The sequence below is a fragment of the Saccostrea echinata genome, unplaced genomic scaffold, assembly GCF_033153115.1.
Source record: "Saccostrea echinata isolate AGI-Se365-2 ecotype Australia unplaced genomic scaffold, CSIRO_AGI_Sech_v1 ptg000015l, whole genome shotgun sequence".
Classification (NCBI taxonomy): domain Eukaryota; kingdom Metazoa; phylum Mollusca; class Bivalvia; order Ostreida; family Ostreidae; genus Saccostrea; species Saccostrea echinata.
This window is the reverse complement of record NW_026889764.1, coordinates 11,836,753-11,858,873: the sequence shown is the minus strand read 5'-3', so window position 1 is coordinate 11,858,873 and position 22,121 is coordinate 11,836,753. Positions and strand designations below refer to the sequence as shown.

The 22,121-nt window shown below is 32.8% G+C and overlaps 1 protein-coding gene across 1 annotated transcript; it reads left to right on the top strand.

The window, feature by feature from the left end:
* The first annotated feature begins 663 nt into the window (after window positions 1-663).
* Window positions 664-21,653, top strand: LOC133187539 (aminoacylase-1-like). Its single transcript, XM_061322939.1, has 16 exons — window positions 664-779; window positions 4,469-4,533; window positions 4,773-4,877; window positions 8,180-8,251; window positions 8,768-8,790; window positions 10,349-10,428; window positions 10,782-10,871; window positions 10,999-11,055; window positions 12,108-12,181; window positions 12,427-12,476; window positions 12,949-13,012; window positions 13,140-13,188; window positions 16,416-16,522; window positions 16,935-17,014; window positions 19,888-19,948; window positions 20,476-21,653. The coding sequence occupies exons 1-16, from the start codon at window positions 704-706 to the stop codon at window positions 20,626-20,628; spliced, it is 1,206 nt and encodes a 401-aa protein (XP_061178923.1). The 5' UTR covers window positions 664-703; the 3' UTR covers window positions 20,629-21,653.
* The last annotated feature ends 468 nt before the right edge of the window (window positions 21,654-22,121 follow it).

Genomic DNA, 22,121 nt, shown 5'->3' with positions numbered 1-22,121 from the left:
ACGCATTACTGAAAGGAACTTGAGAATATGGCCATTTGTTGAAAAGGAAATCAATTTTTTGTTTTATTTAAACTGTCTAAGGTATATTGTAAACTTTCACTGTGTAATTATTTGAACAGAGTCTGTACTGTTAAGTGTCGTGTTTGGTCCGAATTCTAAAGAAAAGCTTAGGGAGAAAAGTTAATAAACAATCTACATGTACGTAGATAAATGATGTAATGAAGACGAAGTATATAGCATAATTTGCAATTAACAAGTATTGATACAAACAGCGAGTTAACGATTTTTTTTTAAGAAGTCATAACTTTTCAGTAGTTACTTATTGCATTAGTCAAAGGAATGTTAAAATTAGGAACGGCAATTTGTAACTGGTTACTGGAATATATATATAATTTTGTTTTGTTTTACTTTTGTATGAGTGTTTTATTTTTGCACATCTTTTGGTGTATTTCTTTGAAAATTGTTTGAATTAAAAAAAAAACGGAGAATTTCAGGACAAAATTTCGTTTCACAATAAACAATAAAAATCGGGTTACATATACAATGACGGTATCTGTACTAACCATGCGAAAGCATACACGATTCGTGATGTTGCATAATTTACGTCGGGGTCGAGATACAGTTCATTTCGAATTTCCTCGAAAGTGGAAGGCCTACATGTTGGGGAGCTCGGAAAGTTAAGTTTAAATTGTTTTACTCAAGAATGACTGAAGAGAGGGCTGTGACAGTGTTCAGAGATTATTTGCGAATAAAAACTGTGCATCCAACACCGGCTTATGGTAAGTGACAGGGAAGGGAAAATGCTTATGTATCGATCAATTTGATCACAACCCGCAAGTGACAGCTGAGTGACACTCAGATAATAGTTATGATATCTGAAAATTTAGCTGTTTGTTAAGAACTATTTGCTTTCAATTACAAATTTCATTTGTTCAATTTTCTTCTACTAACTGAGAAAATTTCATATTGATAAAGGTTTTCATAATTTGATTAATTGATATTTCAGGAACCTAGATTTCTGAATAAATTCAATTGTTGAAAATTCAAGAATCCTCATACATTGTTTAACTTTTTGATAATTATAATTCAATGTGATGATAATGGAATAGATGTTTTGCATTCATTCTTATGATGAACAAATTCATCAGAGCACTAACAGAATTAATTTGGTCAATTAATATTTGTCATTGTTTGTTTGGAGTTCATTTAATATTATTTCTTTCTCCATATTGCAAGAGTGATCTTTCATTGCAAACTCCTGACAGTTAAGTATGCAGCCACATTATCTTGGAGTACCTGGCATGTCCATGCTTACAAGCATAATATCTTTATTATAAGTCGTATGAAGCACACATCAAACATGGACAATATATATATATCTACAGGAACTGATTACATGAACTTGCAGATATCCGGATATAAATCAGTTTGAGAATAATGAAGCTTACAACTTAGAAATTAATATCAATTATATTTGACAAACTACTTACATGTACTTAACATGATTAACAAATTTTGCAATATAATTAATTGTTAATAGAAATCATGCAAACAATCCTAAATATTTAAGATTTTTACTACCATATATACTCGCCTATAAGTCGGTTTTTTGGGAGTTAAACTTTGGTTCAAAACTCTTTATTCAATTTATACGTGAGTTATAAAAAGACTGGTATTTTAGCTGGTCAATGTCTCTAATTTAAGGTTTAAAAAATACAACTGACTTATAGGCGAGTATATACTATAAATGATTATATGGTATTGGAAGAAAGACAACTTAGGTATATTGATGCTTACAAGATTTTTAAGTTTAAGTCTTAATTTGTCTCACTTATTTACTTTAGTATTTATTATTTAAGGGCCAAATGCAAATACATGTAATCATAAATCAAATAAGCAAACAAGAGATACCTAGAATCTAATCTTTAACAGAAAAAAACTGGGTCACACAAATTAGCTTCTATCAAATATATACATTTAGAGAGACAGGTACATTGTATTTAAATATACAGCCTTAAGCTGTCCAAAGTTAGTTCTATGTTTAACGTCACCTACAAAATTCAAAACCTATGAGGGAGGGAGGAAAAAAAAATAAACAAACAAAAATTTTGAACAAATGATTATATGTTCAATGCAAATTAACCTATTCAGTACATAAAAAGAACAATGTTGTGTAATAAGAGTATAAGTTTGATATCTAAGGCTAAGTCAGTTTTGCATTTCACAAGTAAAAAGTTTTTCCTAAATACACATATTGGCTTGCGTCATTTTTTGAGCACACAAAGTAGACAGGATGTGCAGAAGAGTGGCTTACAACTAGGTCTAGTAGTATATCCATTGGATTTATATCACCGCATACATGGTACACTGTATGAAAATGCTTCTTCCTGTGGAAATAGTTGACCGGTATCTACAATTAAAATAATGACGACAATATTTATTGCATTCTTTTACTGAAATACACTGTATCTTAAAATTGAACATATATATGCTATGTTTCTCTGTTATTTACATTAATTGTATTAGTCTAGTATTTGGTTTTGAAAGGGAAAGTACAATATTTGGTGTACCATTGCTGTTAGCTGATTATAGTTAAATTTATCTGATATTCACACACACAAGACAGGGTCGTTGGAATATTTCCTCCACTCTCATTCCTTCCCGGTGTCATATAATGTATTGAACCCTGCGATATTTTGAACCCGGGTTCAAAATATTATGCGATATATTAAACCCGGGTTCAATATATCGCAGTATCAAAATATTATGCTACACCGACCCTTTCACTTGAAAGCTCTCTTCTTCTGTATTAAAGATTTTTCCTGCTAAAGCGTCACTGTCAATTTTTTTCATTTCTTTTAAGTTGTGATTACATGAATAATATGTGTATAATCACATCAACTTACTTCTCCTTTTAATTTTTATAGCAATATTTTAAGATGATCGAAACTACATTGTTAAATAAAATTTAACATGTTAAAGTGATATATCTCACTGTATATTATAAAATCTTGGTTTTCAGAGCTCTACTGAATGATTCTCTCCAATACAGTGAATGGTTCAGCAAAAATATGATGAACTGAGAATCTGTGATATCCTGACCACTGACATAAAACACTCACCAAACATTTTCATTAATCTCAGTTATAAAACCATCCATGTTTCTTTTATGATTGCATGCTGTTTTCATCACCAGTTTCTTCTTATAGCACTTTCACTATGGGATGCAAAATTATGTCACTAAATGTAAACTCAAACTGAAACGGATACTTAAAATTCTGAATTGTTTGTTTTTTTCAAAGACATATTTCTCTTAAACCTATGCGCGCGGGTGACATTAAACATAGAATTAACGTTGGATAGCCTTACTATCATTTTTTGAGGGGAGTGGGGGAGGGGTTACCTTTTATAATGCTTTTAAGTAGATAGCGAATCAGTGTGAGGAAGATCCCTTTTATTTTCTTTGATTTTTAGGAGAAATGACTCTTGGGAAAATTAACACATTCAATTGGGAAAAAAGTGGTACCATTTTTGATCTGGGAATGGAGCATTTGAACATGTTGAATAGTCCCAATTATTATATAGACAATTGTGAGCCCTGAGGTTATAACCTAAAGGTCAATGTGATTTATTTCACTATAATTCTAGATTGACAGTAGGTGGAATATGAAATAACATGAAAATAAATGAAATTATTAACTTTCACATACAGTCAAACATCATTATCTCGAACTCGATGGGACCAAGAAAATACTTTGAGATATCCAAGGATTTGAGGTATCTACTAACTAAAGGTTAATTTTAAAAAACTTTTAAAAAGAATAAACGGCTGGGATTTCCAAATCACTTCGCGTATCCATGGTATTCGAGATATCAGTGTTCGAGATACCGAAGTTCAACTCTAGTATAATATGAAATTAATACTTGTGCAATCTTCATGAAGGTACAACTATCAAACATAATTAAGCCTTTAGCTAAATGCTTTGCCATGTATGCATTGCTTGTATATTTAGAAAATGTGGCAAAACCTTTAATTTTAATGAAATCAGAAATTGATGCAATGTATTTAATCCCATTTTCCTAAGCTGAGATATATATTTCTCATTCTTCCTTTATAGTAAATTTTCAGGGTTCCCATTTTGCCTTTTGTTATATGGAAGTGTATTTTCAGGTAGCAAGTAAGGAAAATGAAAACAAACATGTCTACACTCATCCAAGTTTCTGCACACTCGCCATTCATTTGAAAAGATAAAAAGTCAACTGCTTCAGGGACTATAATAGAATCTTTTAAAAATCTACAATGTTAGAGAGACTTTTCAAATTCTATCAATCAAAAAAGAACCTTAATCACATGTTAATTGTGAAGGAGTTATTAAACAGTGAATTTCAGCTTTAATGTATACCATGTATGCAAAAGTTTTTCAGATAAAAATATTAATTAATACTTTGTCTTGTATATTTTAATTAGATGAAGTAGTTGAGTTTCTGAAGAATTTAGCAAAGGATGTTGGGATTCAGTGCAGAACACTTGAGGTATATGTATGAAGGTAACCATGGTAACAGTATATCATGGCGATGCTGGATTTTCCTATTTCATCTAAAATGATTTAAATGGAAGAAATATTAAGATACTTTATTTTAGGTACATAATGTTGCATCATATTTGCATGGAAATCATCTGTGGCGTACTTTTCTTTAAAAAATATAGTATATAACAATTTATTATTGATTTCATATTCCATTAACCTTATATAAATCCAATACATTTTTAGGTACATCCTGGGAGAGAAGTTGTTATTATGACAATACCAGGATCAGATCCATCTCTGCCATCTGTCATGCTGAATTCCCATACTGATGTGGTGCCAGTGTTTGAGGTATGTACCGTATATACTCGCCTATAAGTCGGTATTTTGGGAGTTAAATTTTGGTCCAAAACTCTAGGTCCGACTTATAGGTGAGTCATAAAAAGATTAGTATTATCTGGACGTCGAAATGTAGTATGGATATATCATATCATTTATGCATTCTGAGATTATACATAAAGTACAAGTATTTACATATTTTAATAACTTTATTTTTATTTAAAGTGTGCATTATGTATTTTTCTAAATGAATTAAAATTAAATATCGATGTCATTTCTAAGAATATTTACCGAAACCAGGTTAAAACATCAGAGCATTGGTTTGAAATCGTCAACTGATTCTAACAAAAAGTTGTACCGACTTATAAGCGGGTCAATGGCAAATCCCTCTAAAATAACCTCAAAAAATACAACCGACTTATAGGCTGACCGACTTATACGCGGGAATATATGGTACATATGTTCATACTGATGTGGTGTCTGTGTTTGAGATATGTATATGTTTCCCATACTGATGTGGTGCCTATGTTTGAGGTATGTACATGGTTCCCATACTGATGTGGTGCCTGTGTTTGAGATATGTATGTTTCCCATACTGATGTGGTGCCAGTGTTTGAGGTATGTACATTGTTTCTCATACTGACGTGGTGCCTGTGTTTGAGGTATGTACATGTTTCCCATACTGATGTGGTGTCTGTGTTTGAGGTATGTACATTGTTCCCATACTGATGTGGTGTCTGTGTTTGAGGTATGTATATGGTTCCCATACTGATGTGGTGCCTGTGTTTGAGGTATGTACATTGTTTCTCATACTGATGTGGTGCCTGTGTTTGAGGTATGTACATGTTTCCCATACTGATGTGGTGCCTGTGTTTGAGGTATGTAAATGTTTCCCATACTGATGCGGTGCCTGTGTTTGAGGTATGTAAATGTTTCCCATACTGATGTGGTGCCAGTGTTTGAGGTATGTACATGTTTCCCATTTTGATGTGGTGCCTGTGTTTGAGGTATGTACATGTTTCCCATACTGATGTGGTGCCAGTGTTTGAGGTATGTACATGTGTTCATACTGATGTGGTGCCTGTGTTTGAGGTATGTATGTGTTTCTCATACTGATATGGTGCCTGTGTTTGAGGTATGTATATGTTTCCCATACTGATGTGGTGCCTGTGTTTGAGGTATGTATATGTTTCCCATACTGATGTGGTGCCAGTGTTTGAGGTATGTACATTGTTTCTCATACTGATGTGGTGTCTGTGTTTGAGGTATGTATATGTTTCCCATACTGATGTGGTGCCTGTGTTTGAGGTATGTAAATGTTTCCCGTACTGATGTGGTGCCAGTGTTTGAGGTATGTACATTGTTTCTCATACTGATGTGGTGCCTGTGTTTGAGGTATGTACATGTTTCCCATACTGATGCGGTGCCTGTGTTTGAGGTATGTACATGTTTCTCATACTGATGTGGTGCCTGTGTTTGAGGTATGTACATGTTTCCCATACTGATGTGGTGCCTGTGTTTGAGGTATGTACATTGTTTCTCATACTGGTGCGGTGCCTATGTTTGAGGTATGTATATGTTTCCCATACTGATGCGGTGCCTGTGTTTGAGGTATGTACATGTTTCCCATACTGATGTGGTGCCTGTGTTTGAGGTATGTACATGTTTCCCATACTGATGTGGTGCCTGTGTATGAGGTATGTAATAGTATGCGAATTCCTTTACTAATGATCTCAGTGTAAACTGACCATTATTCTGTGTTTGAGGTTTGTATGTAACCTCCTTGTCTAATGGTAACAGGTCTCAGTGTAAACTTACTCACACTGATGGACATGCATCCCTGTGTTTGAAGTATGTACAACTGTTAACTCCCTAACTGACCAACACTGATGAGGCTGTTGTTTGATTTTTAGCTCACCTGAGCTGAAAGCTCATGAGCTTTTCTGATCACTCATTGTCTGTCATCAATACGTCTGTCCAGCTGTCCATCTGTTAACTTTTCAAATTTTCAACTTCTTATCAAGAACTATTGGAACAATTTTAACCAAAGTTAGTAAAAGGCATCCCTGGGTAAAAGGGATTCTAAGTTGTTAAAATGAAGGGCCAAGCTGCCTTCCAAGGGCAATTTATCACGAAATGGCAAAAATAGGGTGGGGTCATTAAAAAATCTTCTTCTCAAGAACTACTGGACCAAAAAAGATGAAACTTATATTGGAAGCTTCCTAAGGTTATAAGACTGAGTGTAGATTCTTAATTGTTCAAATCATGGCCCCCAAGGCTTGGGTGGGGCCACAATTGAATTGGATGTCAACATTTTACATTGAAATATATAGGAAAAATCTTTAAAAATCCTCTTCTCAAGAACCACTGGACCAGAAAAGCTGAAAATTATCTGGAAGCTTCCTAAGGTAGTGTAGTTCTAAATTTTTCAAATCATGTCCCCTGGGAGTGGGGTGGGGCCACAATAGGGAATCAAAGTTAAACATTGAAATATATAGGAAAAATCTTTTGAAATCTTCTTAAGAACCACTGGACCAGAAAATCTGAAAATTATGTTGAAGCTTCCTGAGGTAGTGTACATTCTTAATTGTTCAAATCATGTCCACTTGGAGTAGGGTGGGGCCACATTAGAGAATCAAAGTTATACATGGAGATATATATGTAGGAAAAATCTTAAAAAATCTTCTTCTCAAGAAGTGTGCCAGAAAAGATGAAACTTATGTGTCAGCTTCCTAAGGTAGTGTAGATTTGAAATTGTTCAGATCATGCCCCCCTGGGGGTAGGTTGGGGCCACAATTGGGAATCAAAGTTTTACATTAAAATCTTTGAAAATCTTCTAATGAAGAACCACTTGACTAGAATAGCTGAAACTTGTGCTATAGTTAACTCTTTCTGAAGTTGTTCCCCTACATACATGCATATCAGGGATTTGAATGCTCGCACAGTCTCTTGAGGATATGTTTTGATTTAAACAAACAAATACAAACCAATAAATGGTAGTGCATGTCTTAACTTACATCTATTTGATTGAAAAGTATTAATTCTAAGACTAGTGAAGAGCTGCATTTGATGTGAAGTTAAAACTTGTAAATTGTGAGTTTATGACACACTATAACCATTCTATTACTTCGTGTTAATCATATTTTAGCACCTCACTAGCTGCATCTTAATTCTTGTCTGCTAAGTCATGTATGTTAAAAATAATTCATGACATTTTTAAGACTCGAGATTCCACTAATCAATCAAGACTGTACTCATTTGATTGCACTAATACATATATAATCATGATAAAAATCTACTGTTATTCATTGTAGAATGAATGGAAGTGTGATCCATTTGAAGCCAAGAAGATGGAGAATGGAGATATTTATGCTAGAGGAACTCAGGTGTGTGTTGTACTTCATTTTGTAGTGACATGACATAGTATTTGGATCACTTTTTATTGCATAAATCTCTGTCTCGGGATGAAGCAATGTTTAGCATTAGTCATTGACATTTTCTGAACAAACTGAGTGTGATTATATACATACATATGTTATAAGTATTGTCCTCTTTACCAATCTTGTGTCTTTGTCATGGGTTTTAATTGACTCCAGAGCGGGGATAAATTGATCATAAACTGAAAATACATTGTAACATTTTAAAATCTTCTATACTCTCAGAAAACTGATAAACAACCTTTTTGCTTGATTATATGCAACAATCAGTTTAATATTTTCATCAGATAAATATCTGTTTATAAGTTGCCACATGAGTAGAGGTGTTGCATTTCACATAATATAATAGTGGCATATGTTTATAGGCAATATGTCTATAAAAATCTCAAGTTCTACAAGATTTGCTCTTTTAAAATTAATTACTAACTATACAGTACTTTAGTAATTTTGATTTCTTTTTGATAGGACATGAAAAGTGTTGGCATACAGTAAGTACTTCTTGTCGGAAATGTGAAACTCTCTTCGCCCGTTCCAGCTATTGTGAGCTTATATGCATTTGGAGAGAGAATGAGTACTAGTACTACCAATTACATGCACCCGGAAAAATCAATGAAATACTGTATAACTACTTTTTTCGTGTGGTATTAATTTACGCTATGAATGTGGTCACAGATTTTCTGCGGAAGTTTGTTCCAGCATACAGAAAGTACAATTTAAAGCATATAGTGGAAATCTAAGAAATTTGCATATTTTTCCACCCACGAATTGAACACAAATTATGATTCTGTGGAATTTTGACCCACGGAAAAGAGTACGATTACAGTACATGAAATGGATTTTAGGAAACTTCTTAACATTAATTTATTTGGGAGTTGGAGAAAATCCAATCTGTGTTATTTCATTAATTTACCCATATATTAACAAGCATTATGAGACAGAGTTCTACACCAATTTTTGGGATGGGACCAGGGCCATAAAAATTGGGAAAATTAGCAATATTTTAGGGAATCTTTTTGAAAAACATTATAAATTAGAATCATTGTACATCGGGTTTCTGGTGTTTGCTATTAATAAAATTTCTTTTTTTTTGTATAGAGTAAAATGAATAGCAAGTTCACTTATTATGCATTTTACTATATGTTCTTAAATTTTGGGGGAGAAATGACTTTTGGGAAAATTACATGTAACACATTCTATTGGGGAAAAAAGTAACTTTTTTGAATTGGGAATGGGGCTTTTGAATGTCCCCAAATCTAGACAATAGAGAGCGATGTGAGAGTATTGCATAAGCAGTACTAGTCCCCTACCTGTAAGTGTAACTGGTTCCCCTTAAAAATTCAAATTCAAAAGACTGTTATTTCTTAACAATCATTGAGGTGGAACAAAATACAAACTCGATTTATAACTCATCAAGGTACACTCAAATACCAAAAAAATCAGTTCAATATTTGCAAGCGTTTAGGACAAAAATACAGAAAACCAAGTGGGAAATCTGCATGGTTCTCTCTTAAAAATCAAAAAAAGCCATAATTCTGTCATAAAGCCAAAAAATGAAAAATTGATCAGTAAATTATCAAGATACATTGGCACACCAAAAATCAGACCAATATCTGCTAGCATTTAGGAAAAGAGTGCGGAAAACCAAGTGGGGCAGACAGACAGATGGACAGACAAGGAGGAAACCTATAGTCCCCTCCAGTTTCACCTGTAGGAGAGTAAAAGTCTTATAGCACTGCATGTTAACATCTTAAAAGACTAATATAATAATTTTGAAATTTTAGAATTTGTAAATTATTTCTTTGAAGTTTGTTACGTCCTTGTTCATCTAATCAGGAACCTTCGGTTGACAGCTGCATATTCCTCTCTTTGTCAATGGACAGACAATTTAAACTAAATCAACCATGGGCTTTTAGTGGTGGTCTATAAAATTAACAACTATAATCTATATTTATTTTGAAGACTTCAACTTTTCTATTTGTCCTCATACAACATGTACATGTACATGCAAGAATTTAAATAGGAATATTAATTCATCATTCTTTGCAGGTATGTAGAGGCCATTAGGAAATTAAAGAAGGAGAATAAATTGAATTTCTTGAGGACAATCCATGTAACTTGGACACCAGGTTTGATTTTATTGATTTACATTCAATGCTATCTATAGCTATATACACTTGAACTTTGTTACCTCAAATACCAGGGATATGTCAAAATGAGATGGCAGCCCAAACTACCTTTTCTTTATGTTTTTTACCCTCATCTCGAATCCTCAGATATCTTGCAGTTAAATCAGGTCCCATCGAGTTGGAGATAGTGAGGTTTGACTGTACAGTATTGAAATAAACATGTTCTTAAATACTTATCTTGTACAATTATATTTTTACTTAATTGATGCATGTAAAGTTTACTTTCAATACAATATGCAATAAAGAATGAATGTACAAGCTTAAAATTTTGAAAAATTTCTTTCAATAACTAGATGAGGAAATTGGAGGGAAACTAGGGATGAGCAAATTTGTTCAGCATGAAGAATTTAAGAAACTGAATGTTGGTTTTGGTCTAGATGAAGGTAAGAAAACAACTGTTATGATATGTACTCGATGTTCAATACATTGATTTTCTTCAAACAATAGAAACAGATGTCTGTTTGATATAAAAGTGAAATAATTAAATGACAATAAATGTTCTCTGTTCAGGACTAGCCAATCCTACTGATGCTTTCACTGTTTTCTATGGAGAGAGAACACCGTGGTGTAAGTAACAAAATGAGGGGTAAACATTACTGTATATATATAGTGTTTAATTGAAATAACCGTCCGCCCAACCCCCCAAGATGCACAAATTTTGCCGTGGACAAACAGATTTGCATATATCAACGCCCGGCTGGACGTGTTAAAATTTGCCTTGAATAAAAATTCATATATTTGATAAATATCTCTCAAATCAACTAATAGTATCCGTAGCTATAAGTGTAACAAGCAAAGGGGTTGAATTCAACGGCCTATAGATTCGGGATGGAAGTTATAGTGATCTTGCCCCATTCACATATGATAATCGCTAAAAACATATCGATAAAAGACTTTTATTTTCTCTGGCTAATTGAGTTTTGGCAGGGCTGACAACTTTCACTAGCAGTCAGCCCTGCATGTCTAGCTAATTTTACCGTGAGTTTCAAACACTGCTGTATATATGGTATCAAATTCATCATAAATATCCATTGGCAAGAAACCATTTTTGACTTAAGGTATTCAATGTATAACGACCATATTTGTACCTAATAAATGAATAGTCCGAAACGATTAATCATGGTAGCATTTTGAAGGTGTTGTGAAATAAACATGCTCCTCCAAAGGAATTTACAAAATTTTGATTATTGTCCAATTCATTGCACCTTAAATTTTACATTAACGTCTATGGGCAGAGCATATTTTATTAAGATATTGTAAAAAGTAATGTGAATTTCATACAAATTTCTTGCTGAAAATATGCATAAACTCTCTTTTTATTAAAATATGAAATAAAATAAATCATTTACCACAGATATTTTGACAAAATTAAATTTTTCTTCAAGGGCAGACAACTCTTCAAAAACTTTTCAGGTGCAAAATGATCAGCTTCTCATTTGTTATCAGTCATGTGAATTTGGTTCATTTCACTTTCATCGTTATCTAGCAATGTAATTTTAACTAGTTTAAAACGATTCAAAATTGTTCAAAATCCTTTCGTTATACATTGATTACCTTAACTCAAGTTTATAAATAGAAAGATTTTATAAAATAAATTTTGAAAAAATGTCTCAATACAGGGATACGGGTCAAGTGTCCAGGGAAACCAGGTCATGGGTCAAGGTTCATAGAGGACAATGCAGCAGAAAAAGTGGTCTGTATACATGTACAAATTTAAAACTACAACAAAAGTTTTAAATCTTTAGAAAAGTGAGATATTTGTTCGCTTACATTGTAATACAAATGCTGAGATAATACAGAAAATAGAAAAATGAAGTTTTAACTTTTATGGGTACTATACAGGTGTCATTCATTAAAAAATAAAGGCAGAAAAAATTCCTGTAGTATGCTATTTCTTTTGTCTCTGCAGTGTTGTTAAAATTTATTTTCTTTTTCCAGAGAAGAGTAATTAACAGCTTCCTGTCATATAGGGATGAACAGGAGAAAAAGTAATACATTAATATACAGTAACTGTGAAGGGGGGAGTTTACAATTAACTGTGATTTATTTAAGTATGTGAGTAAATCTTTTTTGCCAAAAATATTCCTCCCATGTATCAGTACTTTGATATATCTACCACTGTTGGATGAAAAGTAATGTTGCAGTTGTATGACAACACTTTAAGATAAAATGGGGAAATACATCCAAGACAGTTTGTGACTTATTCAATTTAGTGAGGTTAAAAGTTAATGAGGAACTGACCTATTTTCAACCAAGCATAATTCTCATGAATAAGATACTTGTGCTGAAATTGTTATAAAACACAAATGGGTCTTCTTTAACTTCCCTAAAAAAATAAAACAATATTCTGAAAAATATCTGTTTCAATCATGCCCCTGACTGCATGCTTAATGTACACATTTTATAGCCTACAATATAAAATATACCTGTATCATAAATGCTTGTTCTTTAATTTTTCAGATTAAAAACACATGGTTGTTTAAAACTAGGGAACGTCACTACATTGAACCTGACTAATCTCAAGGTCAGTGTATGATGAATCCATTTGGTGATTCATGTTGCCAAGGATTGTCCACTAGGTGGCACTGTTGTTTATGATTAATTTGAATTTTTGTATGTTGTATAATTGTATTTTTTTTTTCATTTGACAGGGAGGATTTGAAGGGTCTTTTAATGTTGTTCCTACAGAAATGTTTTTAGGTACGTGCTATTAATCTAGTGTATTCAGTTATTTTCTTCACATGTTATTTTCACCATTTCACATTTGCAAACAATTTTGCCCCATTTTAAATTTGCCCAGACACAGCTGTGTTTATGAGATTTCTTCATTGAATTCACCATGTTTTCAATTCACCTTCTAGTGATGATGGCAAATGGAGCAAAAATAAAACACAGAGGCAAAACTTTCCTTGTGTACAGTATTGAAATTATTAAACTACCATATAAGTGGAAATTTTAGCGAGACGCAAATTTAGCAATTTGTCCTTATAAATTGGTATTTTATTTTTAGCTAGGAAGTAATTTTAGCAATTTTAAAATCCTCACTTAAGAAAGCTATTACAAATAAAACGCAATTAATTTTTAGTGATATTCAATTTTATCAATCTCAGCACCCTCGCTAATGCCAAAATTAAATCCTCACTAAAATTTCTGCTAATATGGTAATACTCACACAAATGACAAGGATTTAGTTTTAATCAAGATCAAAGTACATTTTACAGTTGAACATCAGTATCTCTAACACTGATATCTGGAAAACCATGGATATGTTGAAGTGATTTGGAGGTCCCGACCCCTTATTAAATCACCTGAGTCACTCAGGTGACCTATTGCTATCTCTTTTTGTATGTCGTCGTGTGTTATATGCTACATCCGTCATTTATTAACATTTGGACATTTCCAGCTTCTTCTCTGAGAGGGCGGAACCAATTTCAACAAATTTTGGCATATAGCATCTATAGGTGAAGGGGAACAAAAATTGTGAAATTCATGGTCCCTGCCTCCCTGGGGCCTGAAGGGTGGGGCTAAAACCATCAAAATTAATGCAATCTTTAAAAAATCTTCTTCTTTACTCTTGACATCAAGCAGTCAAACTAATTGCATGATTGTAATAAGCATTGAGCCCTGTACCAAAATTGTGAAATTCATGGCACCAGGGTAAGGGGTTCTGGTGCTAGGGTTAGGCTCTGTTGAATATATAGTGCTTTAATTCTTTAAAAATCTTCTCCTCTGCTCTTGGGTTTTCAGCAAACAAACTAAATACATAGATATGTTCACTAAGGGTGCCTCTTCCAAAATTGTGAATTTCATGGCCCCTGAGTCAGTTCTGGTTTTAGGGCAGGGCTCTAATGATTATGCAGTGAAAATACACTATTTCTTTGAAATTTTTCTCCTCTGCTCCTAGGTATAAAGGAAACAAACTAAATGCATAGTTTTGATGAGGAAGGGTACCTTTTCCAAAATTGTGAATTTCATGGCCCCTGGGTCAGGGGTTCTGGTTTTAGGGCAGGCCTCAAATGATTATACAGTAAAAATGCATTATTTCTTTGAAAATCTTCTCCTTAGCTCCTGGGTATAAAGGAATGCATAGTTTTGATAAGGAAGGTTACCTCTTCCAAAATTGTAAATTTCATGGCCCCTGGGTCAGGGGTTCTGGTGTTAGGGCAGGGCTCTAATGTTTATACATTGAAAATGATTAATTATTTGAAAATCTTCTTCTCTGCTCCTGGGTATTGAGCTGAAGAATTAAGTACATACTGGTATATATGATGAGGAAGGGTGCCTCTTCCAGAATTGTGAATTTCATAGCCCCTGGGTCAGAGATTCTGTTATTTGAGTAGGGCTCTACTGAGTATGTAGCAAAAATGCATTAATTCTTTGAAAATCTTCTCCTCTGCTGCTGGTTGTAGAGGAAACAAATTTTAAATGCCTAGTTATGTTGAGGAAGGGTGCCTCTTCCAAAATTGTGAATTTCATGGCCCCTGAGTAAGGAGTTCTGGCTCAGAGACCATAAAACTTAGACAAGCTCACTTTTGATCTCAATCTCACTTTAACAAAAGGAATTAGTGGTGGAAAAGTGAGACTGAGATTAAAAGTGAGCTAAACTAAGTTTTATGACCCAGGAGCCTGGTTTTAGGGCGGGGCTCTGATGATTATATAGTGAAAATGCACTATTTCTTTGAAAATCTTCTCCTCTACTCTGGATATAAAGGAAACAAACTGAATGCATAGTTTTGATGTGGATGGGTGCATCTTCCAAACTTATGAATTTCATGACCCCTGGGTCAGGGGTTCTGATGTTAGGACAGGGCTCTAATGTTTATATTGTGAAAATGCATTAATTCTTTGAAAATCTTCTCCTCTGCTCCTGGGTATTAAGCAACCAAACTAAATGTATAATTATGATGAGGAATGGTGCCTCTTTCAAAATTGTGAATTGCATGGTCCCAGGGTCAGGGGTTCTGGTATTTGGGTGGGGCTCTACTGAGTATGTAGCAAAATGCATTAATTCTTTGAAAATCTTCTCCTCTGTCCCTGAGTATTAAGCAAACAGACTAAATGCAATAATATAAAATGTAAATTATATAAATATAAGTAAATGTGTCTTTTCTCTGTTTCTGTATAGCTAGGAGGCAATGCAAAGAGAGTACAAAAATTGTAATAAGTGAAGCCATTAAGAGTTATTCCCCTTTGCTTAATTGTGTTAAATCAAGAAATCCTTGTATATAATTTAATTAGCAAGTTATTTGATTGAAGTTAGTGAATACTGGCAAATAGCCATATTGTATAGCAAAGTCTCTTTTTGTGTACTTAATTGTAGCACTAGGCAAATAACAAACATATATCTGTATATATTGAATATTTTACACACTAGGAAAGTGTCCATTGTATTTGTATATTTTGCATTCATTATCATTCCTGTAATACTAGGGAAAACCAAGTACAATCCCAAGAAGATCAAGGTATTTTTGCCAGATTTTTTAAATTCTTGGGCAAAAGAGCTTCATGAAATTTTTGGGCAAAAGAGCTTCATCTGTCAATTAATTTAATTTGTTTTAAATGTCTGTGGATCCTTTACAGCGTTGTTTTATACTCAGGTGACCGTTTAGGCCCAGGGGCCTCTTGTTCTTTAAGTATTTTACCCTGGATATCTCGAATCCTCGGAAATCTCGAAATTTTTTCTTGGTCCCATTGAGTTCAAGATAACAAGATTTGACTGTATATGTGCATGTGACTGATTGTCATGTCAGATTTATTATTATTTGTAGATTTCATGATATCAGCACATTTCTGTAAACCGTAAAAATGTCTTAAAAAAAAAAAAAACAACACATTTTAAAAGCATTTTTATCTTTGACGTTTGCTAGAGAAAAAAATGCATGTTTTACTTTTTGAGTCATGTTTTGTGAAGTATGATTGTCTTACAGGTTTTGACATCAGAATTCCACCAACTGAGAAGTTGGAGGACTTTGAGGCAATGATGAAGAATTGGCTGAAAGAAGCGGGAGAAGATGTTACCTATGAGTTTGTACAGGTGAAGCAGTCAATATTTTATTAATACTTTTAAACATCAAACATATGCTAATTAGGCTGTTACATGTAGGTAGCAAACACTGTCTATGTAAGCTCTCCCATGATAAGATAGCAACAGCCTACTTGATGAACAATACTCAACATAATCAAAATACTGTAACTATATGTAGTACAATTTTTGTATCATTTTTAAATTAATAGTAAAGTAAGATAGTATTTCTTACTTAGAATTTTGTGTACATTTTCCGTACTTTAATTTTGTTTCATTCAGCATATATACATGTATGTGGGACCACTTTCATGCATATAAAAAAAAAAATTGATACAGCTAGGGATGTTTTCTGCCTGTAATATAAATGATGTGTTGCTACATGTAAAAGAGTTGCATGGTCATTTATCTTTTTTCCTTGAAGTACAATCCCATGCAGGGTGTGACAGCTACAGACAAAAACTGTCCATGGTGGAGCACTTTCAGTTCAGTGTTTGAAAAATTGTGAGTATACAGGCACTCTGCATCTTTGACCTATTGCTGTTAGTTTTCTTATTACTGTAACCATTTTTTATTCACGAGAAATTTATTTTTGTGTTTAATATTACACTAGACCCTCTGCTCTCAAAAATATCATTCTCACGTATTTTCAAATTATCAAAGATTTTATACATGTATTACATAAACCAAAATTGGTATCTCGCTTATTAATACCAAATAACTATACTGTGAAAATAAGGCGTCATGAAAAATTGGTTATCTACAGTAATGTAATATCATTTTCAATATACCAGTGTGATACTGTAAGACAGTAGGTATCAGAAAATTCTTATTTTAAACTCTACTCATCAGAGACCAGAAGAGCTTATGCAATAAAGTAAGGTGTCTGTTGTACGTCTAGCTGTCTGTCCATCTGTAAACAACTGTTCAAAATGCTACTCCTCCTTCAGTTTTGGTTTGATTTCAGTATAACTTGGCACACAAGTAGATTATACTAAGATGCTTAAATATGATTATTGGTTTTTGATTTCAATGAACAGTGTTGCTATGGTTTCTAAAATAAGAAATTTCTGTGAAATACTTTCAATATGCTACTCCTCCTACAGTTTTGGTCTATTTTAAAGTTACATAGTGAGTCAATATCATGCGTTTCTTTTAAGATAATTGTATCATATAGCTAAAGATTTATGAGATATATGAAAAAGACGAAGTTTTGAGATATGAACTGCACAGTGAAAGTAAGAAGACTGCAAAATGTAAGTGCCGGAAAAAGAAAAGTCCTATCTATGGCATGGTTGTTATTGTCAAGGTCATGTGTCTTTTATTTTTAGCGTGAAACTAGTAAATAACATTGAATTGGAGCAATCAGAAGTGTGAATAAGTTCTGAACATCTTTTTTGAAGATTATATCAAAATTCTTGGTCATCCGACATTTATATCTATGGAATTGACACCATGGTAACTTCACTTTTCTGCGCATGCGTACCTTAAAGAGGAAGAAGTGAAGCATTATTTTTGTATTTTTCTCCATAAAAGTAGATTTTTAGGTTCTGAAATCTGTAATTTTCTGAAACTTAATATGTTCAAGAGTTGAATAAAATTTGTGTGTGTCTTGCAAAAATTCTACTTTTGTCAATTTTCCCGTTTGTCCATCACGATGTCTCTTTAATATAATTTGGCACACAAGTAGAACTACATTGAGACACATAGTTATATAAATCGGTTTTTGATTTTGATGAACACTAGTATTCCTTGGTTACTAAAAATTAAAATTCTGTGAAATTCTCTCAAAAGGTTACTCCTCTAACAATTTTAGTCTGATTGCAATAAATCTTGCCACAAAAGGAGACAAAATAAAGGATCACTATTATGTATTTATTGCTCTTGCAAAGTTTCAATTCCAAATGCTTAATTTCTCTTCTTTTGTTAGCTCTACTGGTCAGAGACCAGAAGAACTTATGCGATAGTATGGTGTCCGTCGTCTGTCTAGCTGTCTGTCAGCCTGTAAAAAATTTTTCAAAACGCTACTCCTCCTACAGTTTTGGTCTGATTTCAATATAACTTGGCACATAAGTAGACTGCACTAAGATACATAATTCTGTGTATCGGTTTTCGATTTCAATGAACGATGTTGCCTTGGTTACTAAAAATAGAGATTTTTGGAAAATACTTTCAAAACGCTACTCCTCCTACAGTTTTGGTCTGATATCAATATAATTTGGCACACAAATAGACCATACTAAGATACATAATTCTGTATATCATTTTTTGATTTTAATGAACGGTGTTGCCTTGGTTATTAAAAATAGAAATTTCTGTGAAAAACTTTCAAAATGCTACTTCTCCTACAGTTTTGATCTGAATTCAATATAACTTAGCATACAAGGAGAATACACTAAGATACATTATTCTTCATATCAGTATTTGATTTCAATGAATGGTGTTGCCATGGTTACTAAAAATAGAAATTTCCTCAAAATACTTTCAAAATGCTACTCCTCCTACAGTTTTGGTCTGATTTTAGTTTAACTTGGCACACAAGCAGACTACACAAAGATACATAATTCTCCTTACCAGTTTTGGATTTCAGTGAACATTGTTGCCATGGTTACTAAAAATAGAAATTTTCTTGAAATACTTTCGAAACACTACTCCTCCTACACTTTTTGTCTGATTTCAGTATAGCTTGGCATACAAGTAGACTACACTGAGATAAATAATTGTCGTTAGTGTTTTTGGATTTTGTTGAATGATGTTGCCTTGGTTACTTAAATCAAAATTTCTGTAAAATTGTTTTAAAAGGCTACTCCTCCTACAGTTTTAGTCTGATTGCAATAAATCGTGCCACAAAAAGAGACTAAACCAAGGATCATTATTCTATGTATTGCTGTTGTAAAGTTTCAAGTCCAAGCGTTTCTTTTATCTTCCTTTATAAGTACAACCAGTAGAGCTACAGTCTCGTCAGAGACTTCTTGTTTTTATTATAAACCAGTAGAGCTACAGTCTTGTCAGAAACTTCCGGTTTCTTCTACATACTGTATACAGGGAAATTTTTGCCCCTGTCTTATTTTCGCACCTTTCGCCCTACTCACAGGTGGGTGAATTTAAAACGTGGTGAAGTCAAAAAACACAGTTTAATTTCTTAAACAGAACTGTGATTGGGCAAATTTAAAACGGGGCAAAATTATTTGCAAGTATGAAAGGGCCAAAATAACATGGGGCGAAAATAAACCTGTATACAAGTAGCTTGGCAGACACAAATTGTTCAATTTATCATCTGTCTGTCTGAATTTAGGTATAGTTGGCCCCTTTGTATAGATCTTTCTCAAAATATTTGAATGTTGAATCTATAATTTATTTACATTGGGATTTTATAGAAATATAAAGATAGAGACTGAGATATTCCCTGCTGCTACAGATATCAGATATATCAGGGAGGTAGGTATCTATCAATGTAGCTGATATCAGTATACAGTAAAACAGGATTATAGTCAACATGGATACTAGTATTGTGATTTTAAATGTATTTTTCACCAGTTCAAGTCTATGCAAGCAATAGAATATATTTCACTCCTGAGACATGAATTTTTGATATTTTTTCTTGTGATTTGTACTTGTGAAAATTTTTTTTTTAAAAATCCTGTCCCACTTGTGAAATAAATTCATTATCCAAGCAACTTTAAAAATTAGAAATCCTCTATATACCGGTATATATTTGTTTTGTCTCGGAGTAGAATGCATTTGCCATTGGATAATAATGAAGTCCAACTATATATGGATGACATCTATTGGATGTGTACTGCACTAATTTTATGGATTATTCCGACACATTTGCTATATAACATGTATACCCAACTCACGGTGAATGAATGCATAAAAATTTGTCATTTTGAAGGACAATTGATATGCTTGATTTAAAATCTAAATTTTTTATATTTATTTCACTCTATTTTATTTTTCTTTAGCTGGGAATTCCAGCTCTAGGTTTTTCTCCAATGAATAACACCCCAATACTGCTGCACGACCACAATGAGTTTCTGAATGAGAGAGTTTTCCTGCGTGGAATCGACATTTATTGTGAGCTTATCCCAGCTTTAGCCAATGTACCAAAGAAATAATGTCAACATTATGATATCATTGAGGCAGCTGGAAAAAGGCATGAAAATCATATGATTAACAATATCAACACAGAAAGTTCATTCTCTTCACAACTGAATGTGAAATTCTTGGCACATCAGTTAATTAAATATTTATATTCACTGATATAAAGTACGTCTATTTGTCTCAAATATATTTAGTCAGAGCAATATCTGTGATTGAAAATTTATTTAAAAAATTTATTTTCTTCTTGCTTAATTATGTATATTTATACATGTACCAATATTCATTGTATTGTATTCATGATCATATTACAATGTACGGTGGCATTGTCTATATATGAATTGAAATTATACCAGTACATGTACATGTGTTGCAAGAGAAAAAATTGAATCGGAGTTTATTAAGGGCATACCCAGAAATTATTTCATGTGTTAGGCAGTGCCATTAAGTTCAGTTTAAAATTTTTTAAAACTGTGTACAAACAATATTTGTGTTGTTATGAATAATTGTTACATGTATATATATCAAATGCTATTTTTTTACTAAAAATTTAACAAGAGAATTTTAAAATTGCAGGTACAGTAAAACTTGTTTAATATGAACATGGATATAACGAAGTTTTATGAAATTCCCAGTGAAATTTTTAACAATTCCTTGTGAAATTTACAGATATAACCAACTCGGATATAACAAATTTACAGTTATATAGCGAACTAATTTTGATTCCTCCATCAACCCAGGAAGTTAAAAATAACGAAATTTACATCTTTCATAGCGAATTTTCAAAGATCTAAATTTTTGAAATATGAACTGACATAAAATCTTTATTGTGAATTCGCTATGTATACTTTAGGAGTTCGTTATACGGATATAGTGAAGTGGATTTGCAGGTTCCCAGAACTTCGCTATAACCGAGTTTTTCTTTATATATAATTATATATATAACACATGGATATGTTTGAAATACCTAGTATCAATAAATGAATGGTGCTAATATCTATAAAAATAGTTTATTTGAATGACACATTATTTTTTGTTAAAAAATGAAATTGATAATAAAGATGTGAAATTTATTTTGTTTCATTTTTTAATGCTGAAGCTTAAAGGGACAATATCATATGGCCTTAAGGGAAAAAAAAGAATGAAAATCGGCAAAAACAGAGTGCAGAAAATTTGAATTTGTTCTTCTGTGTTTTTGTCCAAAATATTAAATCTTTCTCCGTGCTAAATAGTTTTATTTCTAGCTACGTAAATGAACAATAATACTGTGTGATATGACACAATTTTTTTCCAATTAGGACTCATTTTAATGGGCATATTTTGGTCAAAATGCCCTCTTGATAAGCCTCTCTGGAAAAGTTTTGAATAAAGATTATTTCGGCAAAGTAAGCATATGGCAGGTCTGGGAGTAAAATTAACACCCCCCCCCCCCCCAAAAAAAATAGGTAAGTTAAAATCTTTGATAAGCAGGTCAAATTCTAGCTCAAGGCCATGAAGTCAAAAATGATAT

Coding starts and splice junctions, on each gene's coding strand:
- LOC133187539 (XM_061322939.1), top strand. CDS start 704: ATGACTGAAGAGAGGGCTGTGACAGTGTTCAGAGATTATTTGCGAATA. Junction 4,878..8,179: donor ATGTGGTGCCAGTGTTTGAG/GTATGTACCGTA, acceptor TATTCATTGTAG/AATGAATGGAAGTGTGATCC. Junction 12,182..12,426: donor ACAATGCAGCAGAAAAAGTG/GTCTGTATACAT, acceptor TTCTTTTTCCAG/AGAAGAGTAATTAACAGCTT.